This window comes from Embiotoca jacksoni, unplaced genomic scaffold (assembly GCF_022577435.1).
Source record: "Embiotoca jacksoni isolate LCO1_2020_lvr unplaced genomic scaffold, fEmbJac1.0.p SCAF_15, whole genome shotgun sequence".
In the NCBI taxonomy this organism is placed as follows: domain Eukaryota; kingdom Metazoa; phylum Chordata; class Actinopteri; family Embiotocidae; genus Embiotoca; species Embiotoca jacksoni.
In genome coordinates, this window is record NW_027185285.1 from 10,140,528 (window position 1) to 10,159,703 (window position 19,176).

The 19,176-nt window shown below is 41.0% G+C and overlaps 1 protein-coding gene across 1 annotated transcript in view; it reads right to left on the bottom strand.

Moving 5' to 3' along the window:
* The window catches only part of LOC138198205 (myosin-10-like), a 58,294-nt gene that overhangs the window by 8,176 nt on the left and 30,942 nt on the right, over positions 1-19,176 (bottom strand). The window contains 24 exon segments of the mRNA XM_069149481.1: positions 964-1,103; positions 1,105-1,136; positions 1,743-1,770; positions 1,773-1,868; positions 2,028-2,165; positions 2,350-2,556; positions 2,665-2,797; positions 2,943-3,065; positions 3,203-3,363; positions 3,467-3,536; positions 3,669-3,790; positions 4,121-4,314; positions 6,140-6,202; positions 6,819-6,933; positions 9,938-10,111; positions 10,193-10,366; positions 10,521-10,673; positions 11,298-11,416; positions 12,040-12,135; positions 12,280-12,423; positions 13,606-13,704; positions 14,617-14,680; positions 16,090-16,182; positions 19,035-19,064. Of these exon segments, the coding sequence (XP_069005582.1) occupies positions 964-1,103; positions 1,105-1,136; positions 1,743-1,770; positions 1,773-1,868; positions 2,028-2,165; positions 2,350-2,556; positions 2,665-2,797; positions 2,943-3,065; positions 3,203-3,363; positions 3,467-3,536; positions 3,669-3,790; positions 4,121-4,314; positions 6,140-6,202; positions 6,819-6,933; positions 9,938-10,111; positions 10,193-10,366; positions 10,521-10,673; positions 11,298-11,416; positions 12,040-12,135; positions 12,280-12,423; positions 13,606-13,704; positions 14,617-14,680; positions 16,090-16,182; positions 19,035-19,064 (2,768 nt within the window).

A 19,176-nucleotide genomic window follows, 5' to 3' on the forward strand; every position in this document is an offset into this window, starting at 1 on the left:
CGTTCACCCTGTCAAGCATGGAAACATGCGAGTACCTGGATGATTCACTCCAAAGTCCGCAAATTGAGAGAAAAATGGTGGACACTTTCCACACTCAATGGTTGCCATAATAGCTAAGTAGCAGAAAGGGAAGTACCACCGATCTAAAGTATTTTCAAACTGTGCCGGCTAGGAAAGCTGCAGCAGAACATCTCACTAAAGTGTAAATTTTTTTCGCTAAGTACCACCAAATTGTTTGACAAAAGCCATGAGTAAGGCACTCACATATAGAACTCTTACATATTAGTCCACTGACTTGTGTTGTACTTGCGTTAAACAGGGGGCGTGAAAAAAAATAATTAAAGCCGACAGATATGTTGACAGGTGATTTTTCAAACGTTACAGTTCGGTCAGTGCTGAACAGCGGTGTGCGACTTAAGACGACACTACCTTGTCAAAATGCATGGGCTGCACAAGCCACTGTAAAATGTACTATGTGAGTGTACTAAGGGAAGTATGTGGTTAGAAGACAGCAGTAAAGTCCCTTTGAGTGAACAAGTGCTGTTGTGTTAAGAGTCCACCGGGTGGCAGCAGAGGCAGAATCACGGTTTCCATCCAGCTGTTTGCTGCAGCATGATCTGACACTAACGAATGCCCATTAATACCAAAATGACATGTACACTAATCACAGAGTCGAACGCTGCAAAACACATTCCAATGCAGCGAGCATCATAGAATAAATAGCAGCGAGCTTTTACAAGATAATAAGATCAGAGTTGTATTTGTGTCTGGAGTGTTGTCAGTCCAATAAAATGTTCCATCAGAAGTGGTCGGTGTGAATGTATTTTGAACAGGGTTACGTACGCAGCACTTATCTCACTCTGACTCACATCAGGAAAGCAGGATCCCAATGACTCTAAAACCCCTCTTTAGCTCACTCAGTTATGTAATGCTTTGTTGAACTGATTCCCCAGTATCTCCTACCTAGCATGCATCATCTGCTGCTCCTCTTCCTTCTTGCCCATCTGAACTTTAAACTCTTCTATCTGGGAATGGAGCTCGGATATCTGGTCCTGGAAGTCGGATGTCTCCCCGTCCAGCTTCCTCTTTGCCTTCTCGAGCTCCCTGGCGCGTTTTTTCCTCTTTCTTTAGTCTCTCTACATAAGAAAAAGACAAGATACAATAGTTTATTAAAAGACCATATTTTCACTGCTGTGTGGGAAAGTCTTCAAACTCATATCTCACCATTACATCTCATTAAATTCATGCTTTTTCTCTCCCATAGTTTTTGCTTATTATCTGTTGTCTCTCCATTCAGTTCCCTCGCTGGCATAGTTTGTTCTTTCTTTGCAGATGTCTCCGGTCATGGAGCTGCATGTCTCTGCTCTGCGATTGTCAGCCCCACCACCAGTTCATGTCTTGTATCTCTATGCTGTCCTTTTCTCTCTCTGCTCTCCTCTCACCCCAACCGGTTGAGGCAGATGGCCGCCCACCTCTGAGCCTGGTTCTATTGGAGGTTTCTTCCTGTTGGAGGGTTTTTTTTCTCATAAAGAGGAGTTTTTCCCTCCTACCTTAAATGACAATTGTTGGAATTGTTGGGTTTCTCTGTATAATGCTGTAAAGTTCTGCTGTAAGGACTTTAATGTGTTAAGTGCCATGAAATAACCTATGATATGATTTGGCGCTATATAAATAAAATTGAATTGAATTGAATTTATTCCACTCTACTAGTCTATGAATTCTGTATTTGAGTTCACTCTTACCCTCCAGGTCGACCATCATCATCTCCTGTGCTTGTTCTTGACCTTCCCCAGGTTCTTGGCCTTATCCTCCTCCTCAGTTAGCATCGAGGTCATCTCATTGATTCTGTCGTCCATCAGCTTCTTTTCCTATAGAAATCAGAGAAAGAGGCTGTTTAGCAAAAAGCTCTTAACTCAAAATTTGCAGCTGTACGTTGTTGCGCAGTAAACTTTAAGATCCTCCGACTGTTTTCTTAAAATCAACCTTTGTCACCATACCGTCGACGGTCAGAGCCTCCTCTCTCTCACCTTGAGAAACTTGGAGTTCTGGTCCTCTAACAGCAAAATGTCCTCTTCGTACTTCTTCATCTTAGCTTCGGTTGTCACTTTCTCCAGCTGCAGCTTCTGCCTGGCAGCCTCCTCTTCATCCAGCTGTTCTTCCAGATCCTACACACACAAGTAATTAATCACAGCGGCAAACATAATTAGCAAACATATTTTTATCAGTGTTTCTATGAAAATTAATGCACTTTATTTCATTCTCTCTGGCTTTGAAACTCGACAGCTTCGCCCCCCCCCCCCCCCCCCCCCCCCCCCCCCCCCCCCCCCCCCCCCCCCTGCGTCCACACACCTGGATATGGGCCTGCATCTTCTTCTTCTCTGTCTGCATGCCTTGGGTCCTCTCCTCCTCTTCCTCCAGCCTGGACTCCAGGTCATGCAGGATCTCCTCCAGCTCCTGCTTTTTGGAGGCCAGGCGAGCTCTCATCTCCTCGGCCTCCGCAAACAGCTCGGTCTCCGCCTGCAGCTGCTCTGCCAGGATGTTCTTCTCTTCCACTAACTGCATAGAAATAATGTTACTGCCACAATTATGCATCTTAAAGACTTCAGTAGAATCTGTTAGAACTTGATATCAATGCTGCTGAATGTTTCCGTGGTTATAACGAACCTGCTGGTGTTTCCTCTCCATCTCCACCAGCTCTCCCTCCACCTTCATCTGCTTCTCCTTCACTTTGACCAGCTCCTCATCTTTAGCCTGCATCTCCTCCTCCTGCCGGGTCACCTGCAGCAGAGGCCTTCACCTGAAGGTGCAAACGAACAGAGACGTTTACACCAGAAGAAACACACACACTGGCTGCCATATTGGAGGGACTATACTGTAGATTGACTACTGATCTCCACTGGACCACAAAGTTGACACAGACAACAAGTGAGTACAAATTGTACATATAGGGACTCACCTTAGTGAAGAGTCTCCACCACTGCCAGTGACGCAGCTTCAGGTAGGCAGCACAGTTTCTCTGGAGAACTTTTAGTGCGCTGAGCTGCTGCTGCTTCTTGGCAAAGGCCCTGAAGTTTAATAACCAGAGCAGAAGGGAACAAAGATTGAGTGAGGAGAAAACAGGAAAATCTACCTTTATGTGATAAAGTATATAGAAATGACCATGTTTCTACTGTATCAACATTTTGATACAGTAAATCCTTACTTGCGTGCCAGATATCCTCGACAGACGGCCTGGAAGTAAATGATGATGTCGGTGATCTTCAGGTCCCTCTCCTCCTCTAAGTGGGCCAGGACTCCTGCCCTGAAGAAGATCTTACTCTGGCCGATGCGGAAGAGGTTGCAGTCCAGCTCCAGGGCTTGAATCTACCAAAGAAGAGACGAGGGGGAGTTATTATTATTATTATTTTAAGAATAAAGCGTATCCTAATTCTCAGACTGCTGTTTGCAATGACAAACCGGTCCTTACCATTCTCTCACAGGCCTGCTTGCCATCCATGAAGCCCTTGGGAATGGCGTTGGGAGTGAGGATCTCATACCTAGACACAGAGAGAGAAGTGCACTGTGAGGACAGAGTCACCAGGACTGTGTCAGATTGTACTGGCTAAAAATATGAATTACAAATGTTCCAAACCGTAGAGCGAAGCGTGACGATAAAGTTAAAACATCACCTCTGTCTGAACTCCTGGAAAACGATGCGGTTGGGGAAGCCCTGTCTACAGATACGGATCCCCTCCAGCACACCGTTACACCTCAGCTGGTCCAGAACCAGGTGGGGGTCCAGTTTACCAGCCTGGAAGATGAGGGAAGGAAAAAAAGAGATGAAGAAGAACGATGTGATTTAACTTAAATGGGCCATTTTAAAAAAAATATTTTGGTTAAAGTGAAATCTGTGACCATGACACTGCACTTCGTCTGTCCTTCTTTTTTTTTTTTAGCATATCAATGATTCTTGTCATCATTTGTGGTTACTAAATCAAACTACACAGAATTTATACATTTGTTGACTGTAATATACAGTGAAAATAGGATGAACTGCAGCTTTATTTAAAACCCAAACTAGACTTGTTTGTTAAATAGATATACTGGATCAGTTCTCAGTCAGGTGGTTCTTTAGACCCACCCTTTTTTCATGGTTGGGGATAATGCAGCGGACGAAGTTGGGATTGGTGTTCCTCAGCGTGGCCATCAGCTTCGATAGCTGCTCCTTGTAAAGCTGCCCCACGGTGCGGAACATGCCCTTCTTGGTCTTGTAGGCGGCACCAAACGCCGTCTCATTCATGCCTGCGACCTGGTCCAGACCCACGATCCGGTCAACTGGTGAGGAAGAAATTAAGATGATGATGGAGACAAAAAACTGAATAAATGGAAGGTCACAGAAGTTACTGAAATGACAGTTTTTATGCTGGTTTTACTGACAGAGTGCATCACAGTGAGTCATTGTAAAATGACAGTAGAAAAGAGAAAAGCCAACAAAGTGAGTCTTTCATTGGTGTTTTCATCAAATGTAGATGTTCATCAGGAAAAGCTGCCAATTAAGGTTGATGTGTTCAACTGAGCAGGGCTTGCTCTTTTCTATTTCTGTGATAAAGCATGAAGACAGACAGAAAACAGTGTCACCTCAGCTCTGACTGAGGACCATCAGCTGGTCAGATTGAACAGCTGGTTTCTCTCAGTCAGCCCACGACTCCACACTCCTTTATTCTTTTAAAGCAGACTCCATCGGGCAGCAGTCTTACACTCTCACAGAGATGATCACATATATATGTAACAAACGTAAGAATATGTAAACAAGGAGGCTATCAGGCTACTTTATATCAAACACTGGATTTAATTTAAAGGAATCAAATAACAAATCTACTACATAATAGCAACTCGTTATTATTATTATTATTATTATTATTATTTAATATTTATTTAATTATGTCTGTCTTGTTATTATTATTTCTGTCTTGCTAAGTCTAGATATTAATGGCCATTTAAAACAATTCTGTTAATTTTTGGCCATAATGAATCAATACACAATCAAACATCCTGCTTTAGATGAATCCTGGTGGTCTTGTGTCACACCTCACCCAATGTTTTAATGTGATGCCACACCACTGTCAACTATGTAATTGTTAAGAACATGTTAAGTGTTACTCACCAAAACACATTGATACATGTGTATCCTTGACCTCTAACAAATGTGTCGAATGTGCTCCCTTTTTCATAAAACATTTGCAAAGCAGATTTTTCGAGATTGTTTACATCCATGTCTACTTGCTGGCAGTCTTGTTGATCCCTGCCTTTGATTTCACATTACATCACACACTAGCTTAGTAGTGTGTTAATAGTGTGAAAACATTGCCAGCTGACTGTTTATCATCAAAAGGGAGACATATTCGTATAAACGGTGCACCTTTAATCATATTCCCATGTATATATATTTCTGCCTCTTTAATATCTGACAGGAATAAATGATCATAACCAGGACCTCCAAATATAAACATGGGCAGGGCTAAAAAAAAAATTAAAATGCATTACAACACTAAAAAGGAACATTCACTGGCATAATAAAATCAAATTTGATCCTTGTCATGAATATCTTCAATGTTATCATTAGAAAGGGTGTAAAAACTGGATGAAAATTTAAATCCTGCATTTTGGAAACGTGAATAAATAAACCAAAAACCCAGAACAGATATCTGCGTTTTCATTTTTTTTATCATTTACATTTGCAAAAAATATTAAAAACATCTGTTAGCAAACTTGAGGGTTTTGTGAACTATGTAAGTTTTATTTGTCCCGATAATAAATGTATCAACTTCATTGTTACTGCGTGATGTCACTTTGCACCAAAAAAACAGACTGGAAAAATTATTTTTTGCATAATTACAAAAATACGTGCCTTACCTGGCTTGACATTCAAGCAATAGTCATTGGAATACTTTTACTGGCACAGCGCCACCAGCATCATTGAGCAAATGAGAATTTTCAGTTTCAGAGGTTTTAGATACAACACAGCCATGCAAAGCAAGAGGGAAGCTTTTAGACAGGTACACAGTGCAGACACGACAAGACAGGGAACCAATGAGCCCTCTAGTGCGGAGGATGAGGAGCAGCCAGCGGTACACAGTGGTTAAGTGCTGCCATCATTCACCTGGAGCTTCATGGAGCCCAGGCACATTGTCATAGAAAGAGGCTCTCTGAAACGTCTGAATGTCTACAGCAACAGAGACACAGACAAAGAAAGAAGAAGACAGGGGAGTGAGAGAGAAAAAGAAAGTAGGCATGCAAACACACATCGTTCATACTCCCACACACGTACATATTTACACAGCATTGATTAGCTGCTAAAAGAGGACTGAAGGGTAAATGTCAGTTCATTCCTTGTAACAGTACGTGCATATGATCAAAGCTGCTCATCAATCAGGTTAGACATTAGTTTGGAAAGTGTTATATCACCATTTTGATTTCCATGATTCCTTAAATAAATGTCAGATTCAAATAATGATAATAAGGGCTATGGTTACCATCTGATTGAAACATTAAGAAGGTCGCTACTCGAGGAGAATACCCAGTATGAGCAATACATTTGTCATTCAGCTCTGACAGAAGAGTGTCCTGGTTATGTTCTTCTTCACTTCCACTGCATGATTTTGCTGGCAAACCTCATCCCACATTAGATAAATCAGAAAGCATTTCCCTTCATTACATGGGAGATTCATTGAATTCGTAATACGCTTTATGAGATAAAAACTCATACATATCAATTTACTTTTGCACAGTTGAAAGCTTAACGAGTTGCTGCTGAACAAGAAAATTGTTGCATGACTCACCGTCTTTCCAGAGCTCGGCCACAAATTTGTCAGTTGACTGGTGCAGCAGCGTGGCTACGTTGTCATTCAGAGGATCCATGTTCTTCATCAGCCATTCATCAGCTTTATAGTCCACCTGAAGAAACACTGATTTATTATTATAACTTGAACAGTTTCACAACAACATGCTATACTGTGGTTTTATTCCCTTCAAAAATCACAAATTAAATTACACTCTAAAAAACGTTGTTGCAACACTTTTGTTTTCACTCCCATTTCAGTTCAAGTAAAAAGATCTAAAGGGTTTTATTTCTCTCAATTTTTGTTTACAAATTTGTAGAAATTTGTGATTTAACAGTATGATTATTGCACAGGTGAGTCTTGGACAGGTCGTAATAAATGCCACTCTAAAATATGCAGTTTTATCTTGAATTTTTTTTTATTATTAGGCACAATTTCACATATAGCTACAGGTCTGTATTTTCTTCTGGGGGGGGGGGGCAAGAAATCAAGTCAGACCACCATTTGCCTCGTGTGACACATCTCCTTTACATAAAGTTGATCAGGTTGTTGACTGTGGCCTGTTGAATGCCACTTGTCTTCAATGGCTGTGCGAAGTTGCTGAATATTGGTTTACTAACACAGATTTGAATTAATTTGTGAACAAAACTTGAGAGAAATAAACACTTTGCTTTACACAGAAGGGGACTTGACTTAGATCTTTTACTTCAAGTCATTAAAAATGGGAGCGAAAACAAGTGTTGCATTTATATTTTTGTTGAATGTAGGTGATGAAAAAAAAAATCACAAAAAAATGTTGAAAATGAATACTATTATGGCAGCACTTAAAACCCAAACAGGAAAATAACACCTTCATACAATCTGGTTATAATTTGGTTCCATAAAGTTTGGCAACCTGACAGCAGAAAATCAAATCAACTCAGCACAGAATCAGATTTCATTTGTACAAACTTTGATATATTCAATCCATTCTACTCCCCTTCTTTACTGTTACACCCTAAATGAAACACATAAAATAAAATACTCTCAGAGTACACCTTCAGAGGACTGGCTTTCAGTCTTTGATTAACTGCCTCAGGTCTGTTGCTTCACCTGTCTGCAACAGTCTGTGTAGTACATCTTAAGTGACAGCTAGATCTGGTGATAATTCTTTTTCAAAATACCACTCAGCAGATGTTTAAACTTACAGTCAGCACCAGATGTGCTGTATGTGTTATCCCGGTCCATATGAGTGGTAAAAAGTTCAGCTAGTTGCATGAAATAACTCCATACAATACTGACATGACAGGTTTGATTATACCTCAAGGGTTAAAATAAGTGCTTTATATTATTTGCACATTGTATTTGACTGGCAGCACAGTCAGGACTTTAGGGAACCAGTGTATTGGGTTGAAACATGATGATGACTCGTATGTGTTTTTCCATCCTATGAAGAGTGTTGGATTAGAGGAGAGCATAATAAGTAATTGACACGGTCAGCAACCTGAGAGGAAGAATGTGAGATCTCCATCTGGGCTTCATCAAAATCCTGCAAAAGCAAACTCACAATGTTTGCACTCATTTTCCTCTTCAGTATCACTCTGTCACGCAGAATTTATTTGGTGAAGTTCAAATTTAATCCTGGATCCAGTCTTGAATGCTGGATGATAAATATCTGTCTGAATCTGATATGTGACAATAAGGATCACGTCCCGGACTGATGTTTAGACACGACTAGCTGCCAATCTTCACAGTGTTCATATACACGTGCAACAGAGGCGAAGGAGACAGGTAAGCCTAATCGAAGTCCAGGGTTGGTGTCAGATTTCACGCGATGACTGACAAGCGCCCTCTCAGGAATGTGGAGTATCGTTTTCTCCTTGCAGACGGCAGACCACCACACGGAGGTGAAAGTTGAAAACCTTCGTTATGTAACCGCAAGGCATCAAAGACTCAACCTCGCACACCAATGTGAACCAGATGTGGGTTTCCTGCAGCGGCAGTACGACAACTGGGCTATTGTTTTTATGCGGTGACCTGGTTAACTGAGCAGTCAGAGGAGCTAAGTCTGTGCCACCGAGAAACACGGGCCAGAAGCAAAGTTGTTGCATAAGGAAAACGCGGAAGAATCTAAGGCTATGAGGGGGCACAAATAATGTTTTTCAAAAAAAGATGCTGCCTTTTTTTTATGGCTTTCATTTCAACTTTTGCCTTCTGAGACTTGTAAAATACGAGGGTTGATCAATAAGTTCCGAGACTACTGCTCGTGCGGGCGCACAGAGCACAGCACCGTGACGTACACGGAGCAGGACAAACGTGTAACCCTAACGAGTACCTGGTACAAATTTCGTTGCTTGATCATCAGTGAGCTGTGGACGGAGTGCGTCTGGGATGTTTAACGCACCTGAAACTTTAGCAGAGAGCGAACATCAAAGTTTGTGAAAAATTTCTGCGGGAACAGAGAGAAGTCGCACGGAGCCGAATCTGGTGAGTAGGAGTGGTGAGGATCTACGATTGTGTTGTTGTGGGCGAGAAACTTGTGTGTTTTCATTGGACTCTGAGCGGGTCATGTTGGAGAACCCAAGGGCATCGCCACAGTTTGGGTCATTTGAACTCAACGTTTTTAATCAGACGCCTCAGAACATCACAGCAGATCTCCATGGTTTCACTCCGGCCCTCCTAGAAGTAATTCATGGCACACAGCCCCGCCAATGTCAAAGAAAACCCATCTAGTTTTGAACGGTGACGTTCTGCCCCTCTTGAAATGTGAATGTAACTCAGAACACCTCTCCAGGCTCATTGCTTCATTGTTCCAGCCCTCCGGATGCATTGTAACGGTCTCCGTTAAAGATTTCCAGAATTTGATCCACAATCTCATGTGTGCCCTCTGGTCATGTCCATGGAAAAATCGCAGACAACCCGGTCCACTGCTCACAAAAATGTGTGTAACTCAGGAACTGGTGATGATGAAGCGACAAAATTTGTACCAGTTACTGATTAGGGTTATATCTTTCTCCCGATCTGTCCACGTCACGGTGCTTTGCTCCATGCGCGCACATGAGCAGTAGTCTCTGAACTTATTGATCAACCCTCGTACAGTTTTCTCCAAAGAGACACCCTGACTGGCCTTATATACATACCTTCCCAGCGTAGTGGATGATGCAGAAGTCAGCTTTGTCCTTGAGCTGACGTGGCTTCTGAAACTTGGTGTGTGTGCCCTGCTCCTGCAGCACTTTGTCCACAAATGTCTTGTCGGTGGCTTTTGGAAACCAGCACTCCTCGTCCAGCAAAGCGAGGATGCCGGGCGGATTCGTCTGAAAGGCATTAACATTTCGTTAAACACGGTATATTCATAAGCAGACACGCATGCAGACATACTGACAGAGTGCACCGACCGGTCTCTCGATCAGGTCGATGCAGGGCTGCAGGTCGAGGCCAAAATCGATGAAGCTCCACTCGATGCCCTCCCTCTGGTACTCCTCCTGCTCCAGGATGAACATGGTGTGGTTGAAGAGCTGCTGCAGCTTCTCATTGGTGTAGTTGATGCACAGCTGCTCAAAGGAGTTCAGCTGGAAGCAAAACGAAAAGCAGGAGTCAGCTTACTTACGGTGAAATATTCTCCAGTTCAGTGTTTAAATGTGATGGCTTGTCTTTATGCACATACAAAAGGATGCATATTTTGTGGAAAAGTGTTTGTTAGCATTGAAACACCACCATCAGCACCTCAAAGATCTCAAAGCCAGCGATGTCCAGGATGCCGATGAAAGACGCCCCCTGCCGTTTGGTCCTGTCCAGGGCCTTGTTGATGCGGTGGACCAGCCAGCGGAACAGGCGCTCATACGTCGCCTTGGCCAGGGCTTCAACAGCAAAGTCGGCCTGAGGTGAAACACAAAGTCCAAAAACCACAGAGACTAGCATGAAAGACACTACTAATAAAACATCGCTTGGTGAGACACGGTAAAGAATTTAAACAGTCAGTTTTAGTCTGGAGTTTTGTGGATTTATCTTGGTATGACGTCAGACAGCGGGCTACAATTAAGACAATCCATTAGCCAGATGGTGCAGATGACCTGTCCAAACACGTGTTATGGATTTGCAAAAATTAAGTGTAGTCTAAACAGAAAGACAGATTTAAGCACCAGGTGGGGTTAAACTTTTTCAGGTTCAGGTTTAACAGCTGAAAAATATACATAACTAAACATAATCACTGAGAAACAATTGATTAGTTGAAAGATATTAAATTCAACTAAACTGATAAAGATTTAAAAAAAAAAAAATTCAATCAAGAATATAAAACATTCCCAGGTTCCACTTGTGGCGGCGTTGCTGCTCATTTATGGGTTTTAGACTGTTGAACAAACAAAACAAAGCTGTTTGAAATAATCAGCTTGAGTTTTAGACATTTCTAACAGGTTTGTGTCACTTTTTGGGTATTTTAAGGACCAATCTATAATACAATCTGCAGATTAATTGATCTGAACTGATGAGCTGATGTCTTACCTGTTCTTTGGTCTGCGCCTTCTGCACATAGTCTCGTCCCACTTTGATCCTTGGACTAAGGATAGCTCGGGTAAACTCCATAACATTCATTCCAAGCAGGTGGCAGAGCTTCTGTGCAGCTAATGTAAACACACCAGGACATATATACAGTATATGACATCAGGTTTTGGAACACGGCTTGAGATTTGCATTTGTAACTATCTTCAGATTGTAAATTTAACAATGTCCAAATAATAAACTCTGAAAACAATGATTAGATTTGACTTTATTAATCCCACAGTGGGAAAATTCGGTAAATGCTGTGTAACTGTTTAAACAATCCAGGATATATGACTCACCACATTCTGTATATCCAGCCTGGACTGAGACCACAAAATGAGTTAATTGCTTTCTTTAAGTGAGTTCTTAAAAAGACTAGAATAATTATTTTGAATGTATCTGACCCTGAGACAGCTGATTTAATGATGCTTGCTATAATATGCATTTAATTTGACTTCTTTCTTATACTGATAGCTACTGTATGTGACTACAGTGTAGCCAGGATTGTAGAAGAATTCAATTATGGAGCTCATATGATCCAAACATTATGACCATTTCTATATAAAGACTAATGTAATATAACTTCAGTGCAATGATGTTTCTCATAAAGCTTGCACTCAGAGTGAATGAGAAAAAAGTGTGATTGTGTAATTTGTGGATATGAGCAGACTGGAAGTTGTTTACTCTAACTGGATGTGTTTACCGGTGTTCTCAGGCATGGAGGCTTGATCGGTGTTTCTCTCCTTTTTAAAAATGACGTTTCCAAACTGCAGCACTGCAGAGACCACCTTCAGCATGCCTGACAAGGACAGGACAAGATAAAACTTTACTGTTGCCCAGGGGGAGAATTCAGTCATGTTAAAACACAAAAGAGGGAAAAAAATGAAAGGGAAAGAAGGAGAGTGGACTTTAGTTTTTGGGCACATCTGGATCTAGTACTCACAGACAATCTCGTCGTGGGAGAAGCTCATAATGTGCATGGCGTCCATTGTCTCCTGGAAATTGTCCTTGTCCTGCTGGCCTGGGATGGGGATGTTACCATTTGACAGGAAACGGTAGTTGTTAAAGCCTTCGAGGAGCAGGTCCGCTTAAGAAACAAAGGAAATACAAAGCTTGTTTATTAAGTGTTCTGTTATTTTAATAGTATTTTTAATCAACATCTCCTTTGTGATTTTAGGTTTTGCTGTTTGTTTTTGTAGTTTGTATGTACTTTGTTGCACGCTTGGATCTTTGCAGTGTACACTACCTGGTAGCACAACAAAAGCAACAATTTAAACAATCTAAACTTAACTTTTACAGTGACGTAGTCAGAAAATACTCAGATTACTGCGAGGTATGTGTATGTGGTAACATAAATTTTCACTAAAGACAATTCAAGGGACAAACGACAATATTTTAATGATTTCAGTGCACAGTCTGAAGCGCATGGTGGAAGTGCATTTTAGGTGTGTCCAAATTACTTTTGCTAGTTTAATGGCGGGTAATCTGACCATCATCTCCCTTTTCTTTGATGAGACCGGGGTGCTTTCACCTTGGCAAATTGTTTTTATAAGGGTGGGTTTAATAGGTAGTAATAAAGAGAGTTTCTCTGCAGAGGAAACAGATTTGCTTGTGCTCAGATTGACGTACAGTAATAATCTTTCACGTTGCAATTTTTTATATTTAACTTTTTACATGCTGCATGTCCCCGTGTGTGTATGAAGCAGAGCATATACATGTTGTGCACTCACACTATTAGGCACATAATACTGTGTTAATAACACACCCTTAAATTAACAGTAAAATTCTGTACCATTAATTTCAGACCAGGTTTTTGGTCACGCAGTTGATTTCTGCTGCTTCAAGATAGCAAAACACCAACAATGCACCTGAACACACCTCAGTTTAAGACCAACACACCGACGGACGCTCAGATGGGCAAAAGTATATTTGCTTTTTAAATAACGCAGGCACTGTACTGGAAAATGACAACTGTGTCCATCTGAAACTAGCAAAGACGCTTTCTTTGTGCCAGCTGTAAGAAACAGCCCATAGAGTGATGGCGTAAGTGATCGAGGGATTGAGGAGCTTTTAAATTCACTAGTTCATAGGAGAAATATGTTGTAAAGTGTGGACCTGTTGGTGCCTAAACATCTTCTGCATCATCATGAAGCAATGTGCTCGTGCGTGTTCTGATTCAAACCAGCTCTGCTCTTTGCCTGAAGCTAATTATCACACATATGAAATCACTCACTCACTGCTCCTATTATAGCAGTGGTCAAACACTCACTTCGAAGATGCTCTCCAGCTCCTGCCAGCAGGCGGTAGAAAATGTGAAAGGTCCGCTCATCTTTGGCCTGTCTGATGGCTCTCGACTTCTCCAGAAGATCTGAGAGAGAAAGTTAAGGACTGACAAGGAAAGCATAATCCATATTTCTGCCAAACTTCCACTAATGAGGGAAGATAGCTCAATTTTGCCAAATACACTTTGACTGGAAATGTTGTACTGAGGCCCTTTTTGGCAATTGTTTACATAAATATTAGCAAATATAATTATGAAATAAGAATTCTCATGAAATGCATCACTAATCAAACCTATTCAATTCAATTCAATTCAATCCAATTCAATTCAATTCAATTCAATTCAATTCAATTCAATTCAATTCAATTCAATTCAATTCAATTCAATTCAATTCAATTCAATTCAATTCAATTCAATTCAATTCAATTTCAATTTTATTTATATAGCGCCAAATCACAACATAGGTTATTTCATGACACTTAACACATTAAAGTCCTTACAACAAGACGTTACAACAATTCCCACATAAGCTAGGAGGGAAAAAAAACTCCCCTTTAAGGGAGAAAAATCTCCAACAGAGAGAAGGAAAAACTCCCTCTTAACAGGAAGAAACCTCCGACAGAACCGGGCTCAGAGGTGGGTGGCCATCTGCCTCGATCGGTTGGGGTGAGGTTAAAATCCTAAATGCTAGCTGAACCCTACAAATTAGTAGGAAATCAAATCTTTACTCTTTTCTGTTAAAACAAACAAAGAGTTTTGTCCATTTCCTCACTAGAAATTAAAAGTAAATAAAAATGAGGAAAAATAATGAAAAACGTACTTTCTTTACAGCTCAGTGCCTTTTGGCTTCGTCTGGGGAACTTGCAGCGCTTCGATTGCATTCTTGTGGCTCAGCATAAGCTGTGGTGAGTTGTACACCCTTAGTGTTGCTTTCTAAACTCAGTATTAAACACTGATTCCTTCCTCTACTCCTTCAGTCTCTCCCAGTAATGAGGATACAGGTTTCGATATTGGCCCCAACAATGTAGCCTGTGACGTCAAAGTTGATCCTGATGAACTTCCCCTGCAGGAAAACAATACACATATTTATGTTAACAGTTGCTGAACTTCACACGCTAATCAGAAAGCTTGATGCCCCCGTGTGTGTGTGTGTGTGTGTGTGTGTGCAGCTGTCATCTCTCTATTTTCTTCTCCCACAGCTGCGTTTTAAATAGCACCTTGTGGATTCTTGCAGATGACAGAAACGCAGTGAATAACAAAATGCCTATATTAGGAAATGCCAGGTTAACAGGTCAGAAAGAATCTCAGGCATGTCTGTGGTTTCCGGACAGCGAATGTGTGTAAGCATGTGTGAACACGTGTGCCCATCTGTCTACTGGTATGCACTCTTTCTGATCTGAGACAGCCGGTGATTCATGTGGACCTCAGCACCATGGAGCCTAACTCTGACCACCTGGTGTGTTAGTCACAAAGAAGAACTGTTGAATGACGAGAGCAAGAATAATTGTCTTTACTGTAACTCATCAGAATGTGATCATTTCAACATGATCAGAGATAACATACTGTTAGAAGTAGAGGATTTTATAATAAACGCTTTTGAGATAAGACCTATGAACAACATTGCTATTTTTATTAAATTAAAGTTAATTGAAATTAAAAAGCACCAAAAGAAGCATTGAAGAAGTGACATCTTGTGAAATATGCTTATTCACTATTTGGTAAGAGTTAGATGAGATGATTGATACTACTCTCATCTCAGTAGGGTCAATATGAAGAACACGGGGGGGACTAAGGAGCCTGGTTTTGTCCAAACGTAACAAAATCCACCTATTGACCCAACAAAAGCTCACAAAATGGCACGTTGTAGTTTTACAGGGGTTATGTGCCGGACTATTTCTTGGGCAGGGATCAGTAACTTCCTGTTGGTGACCTGACTAAGAATTTAAGAAGTTCTAGTAGGTGGATTTATTTTTCAGGCTTTCAAAACTAAGGTAACCGGCATGTAGTTGTAGCTCCATCTTCACTGTACAGATATTAGAATAGTATTTATCATTTAACTAAATGAGGTTTTTTGCATTTTTTTGTATTTTACTTTTAATTTGATCCCAAAAGAAAGCAAATTAGTTTACCTCACAGTAGGTCATAACTTCTAATGATACATAAAGTTAGCACTTTTATATATTGAACCTTGAAAAAAAAAACCATAAACAATATAATTTCCACCAAACATCACCTACTAAAGATGTTCAATATGAAAAAATACTGTAAAAATACAGTCTTTATGGTGCGCTTAAAATATAACCATGTGTGTTTTATAGTTATGTTAAGATTATGAACATTTCTTCATACACATCTGTGAACTGCCCCAAAAGTCAAAGTGGAGCTGATGTGAATCTGTTTCCCTTCTGGAAACAATCTGTCCACATGTTTAAATGAAGATAATGATAATTTAAACAGAAACAGTAAACTCACAAAGCGAGATGAGTTGTCATTTTTCACTGTCTTGGCATTGCCAAAAGATTCGAGGATGGGGTTGGCTTGCAGGAGCTGCTTCTCCAGCTCACCCTGTGGAGAAAGACAGAGGTAAAAAGCCAGCTAGCTTTCAAACACCTCTAACGCCTGCTACTACGTAATGTACCTTTTTTTAATCAGTATTTATGATATTGTTCCGTGTCTGCCAGAACATACACGAGCTGGCAAGGCAACATTCATTCTTTGTAACTGAGGAAAATGTAGTCAATATGTTAAACCGATCTTTCAGACAGCCAGCCATTCATCACGGCTCTGCTGGCTTTACTTGAGTCAACTGCCGTACAATGTGATTTTTGTCGAGGGAACTCGACAAGCTTGAGGAGCCAAGACAACCAAACAGTTTGACAACTCGTGAATCCACAAAGGCACTACAGCCAGAGTGTTCTGCCACACGCCCTACAGCGGGTGGTTAGTTTGGGTTGAGTGAGAAGCTTTTTCTGGCCTGCACATTCTCTGGTTAAGATGATATACCCTGAAAATTGTACCAACGCCATGGTAATGATGGCTTCCTCCCAAATCTAAAACCCCTGGTTGATATAGCCGATTGGGACATTCCCTGTGGCCTCCGAAACCCTCAATTCTCCAGAACATGACCCAATCTGACTCTATCCAGGGCACTGGCTGTACAAAAATAACCTCTACCACAAGTCAGACCCTGCCTTGGCTTGACTGAGGATACTCCTCTGGACTTTGGCTGCCTTGTGTTAAGTTTAGCCTGAACTCTGACTTGCTGCCAGGCATCCTGCTGCTGCTGTAGTAATGGCCATCAAAAATAAATATGGGATTACCTGTACCCCTCCTTAAATTTATTCTGAGAAAACAGGCGCCCCGTAGCCATTATTGTTAACATGCATACCACATAACTGCAATTGTCACGGTTCAACTCTTGGCTGTCTCGAACCCTTGTTGCATCTCTCTCCTCATTTCCTGTCTGTAACTCTACTTGTGTCATCCAATAATAATACTTTAAAGAGACAATGCTAATACTTTAGTTCATAGCAGAGGTAAAGCCAGGAAAGAGTATAACAGAAAGAACAAAACAGATTAGTAAGTATTGGTTTCAATAACTGTGCACTATAAATATTTGAACCTTCTGATCAAATGGCTATAATCTAATCCCTTAACTACATATTAACGAGTACACTTGTACCCACAAAGAGAACATATTAATTAAAAGTGTGAATATAATTGGGCCAACAGTGGAACAACAAAGCTACTTCTGGGGTCATCTTTCACAAGTTTCTTGGCCCGTATGAAAGCAACGACTCAGCTCCACCGACAAGACAATGAGAAACAACATGGAAACAAGGTTCAGAACAAGATGTTTTCTGACTGAGAACGCAGAGCTTTGGTGGAGGTCCAAATACAGAGTTTAATGTTCCTGGCCAGACATATGGGCCACACATGGAAATACAATATGCAGCAGCTTTGTACAAAAATGATATGTGATCCTGCTTCATGTAGCATTCAGTATTTGTACAGTCTGCTCTGTCTGTCTAAATGTGTTGATAACTAAATGTAAGCATCTTTCAGGAGAAATGGGTTTTTACTGACCCCTGAAGTAGGGAGTAACTCTTTCCTCCGACACGTTTTCCTGTTATCTTTTAGATTCTGAACGATATAGAATAATACAGAAACCTGCATAAATGGCATTCCTATTTGTGTTACTCATTGAGAGAATTATGAAAGTCTGCTCCCTTCTGGTCTGCTTTACCACTTTACTACTTCTCCCCCCTTTTCAACCCTTTCCAATCTCCTCTCCTGCCCAGTATCTTTGCTCCCCCTCAATCCCTGGCTCCACATTCCTCTGGCCTGTGCTCAGAGGCAGCTGTAATGCTGAGGAAAGCAGCATTAAGGAGGTCACCGTGGATGGTGCACTCTGGCAGGAGAGCGCTGAGGCACTGAGTTACAGCTCCTCACTCTCAGCTACCGAAACACAGCATATCAACCAGGCATTTACTCAGATTGTGTGTGCTCAAAGCTGCGGGTTAAAGGACTCATAAGACTCCCTCTGCTTTTATAGTTATTAGATTTACAGATGGCAGAAACACATCAGGTATTGGTTTACCGGAGAAAGACAAATAGCTACTGGACAAATCAGGCAGAGATGAGGTGAGCCAGAAAATATCGAGTTTTGTAGTGAGCATGAGAAACATTAGAAGGAACTGCAGTGAATTCAATAGTGTCAGCAGAGGCTCAGGCGTGTTACCTAAACTCACCTGGAACAAAACATCGTGAATTAAAATCTGAAAATCCAAGTGAGGCTATATATCTTCAATAACATCAACAAAAAGCTCTTCAAACTACAAACATGCATTTAAAGAACATGCAGAAATATGTCAAAGATTTCATCACCTTCCACCACCTTTAGTATCTCAATTTTACACCTACGTCTGCAGTAAAATATATAAAAAAATGTAAGCTTGAGGAGAGATGTTTAGTGCGGCTGTGGTCTGATGTTCCCACTGCTCTTTATGAATACTAAGTCAATTCATAATGAGAACAACACAGTAAGGCTACACAGAGTTTGTTCATGATCCACTTGCACTCAATGAACAGTTTTAATAGCAGGTATTTGACTGACGTGTTTCTAATAAAACATCTCAATCTCCGACGGTTCTAATAAACCTGAACCCAACTGATAAAAAAAAATGTTTTATTATCATGAGCCTGCTGGTTTAATGGCAGATTCACTGGGTTTCAAATAATCATGTGAGAAGACTGAGCCAGCACAAACAAATACCTCATACAGAAAGAAGCTTAGATTAGTTTGTCAACATCATTACGGAAGCAGCAGCGATTTAGAGAGGAGGGCATGCAAATATACACACACATCACGATGGACCACACACTCGTCTTTTAGAGAAAGCGGGAGATACACTTGCCTGTAGTTTGAATGCTTTGGGAGATTCGGGCTGTTTGTTATGGATAAACAAATGCAAGTGTTAAAACCTGAAGCGCTTATTTCAGAAACAAGCCACAGGAAACAGAACACCAATGCACACTTGGCCCAGCCGGGCTTACACC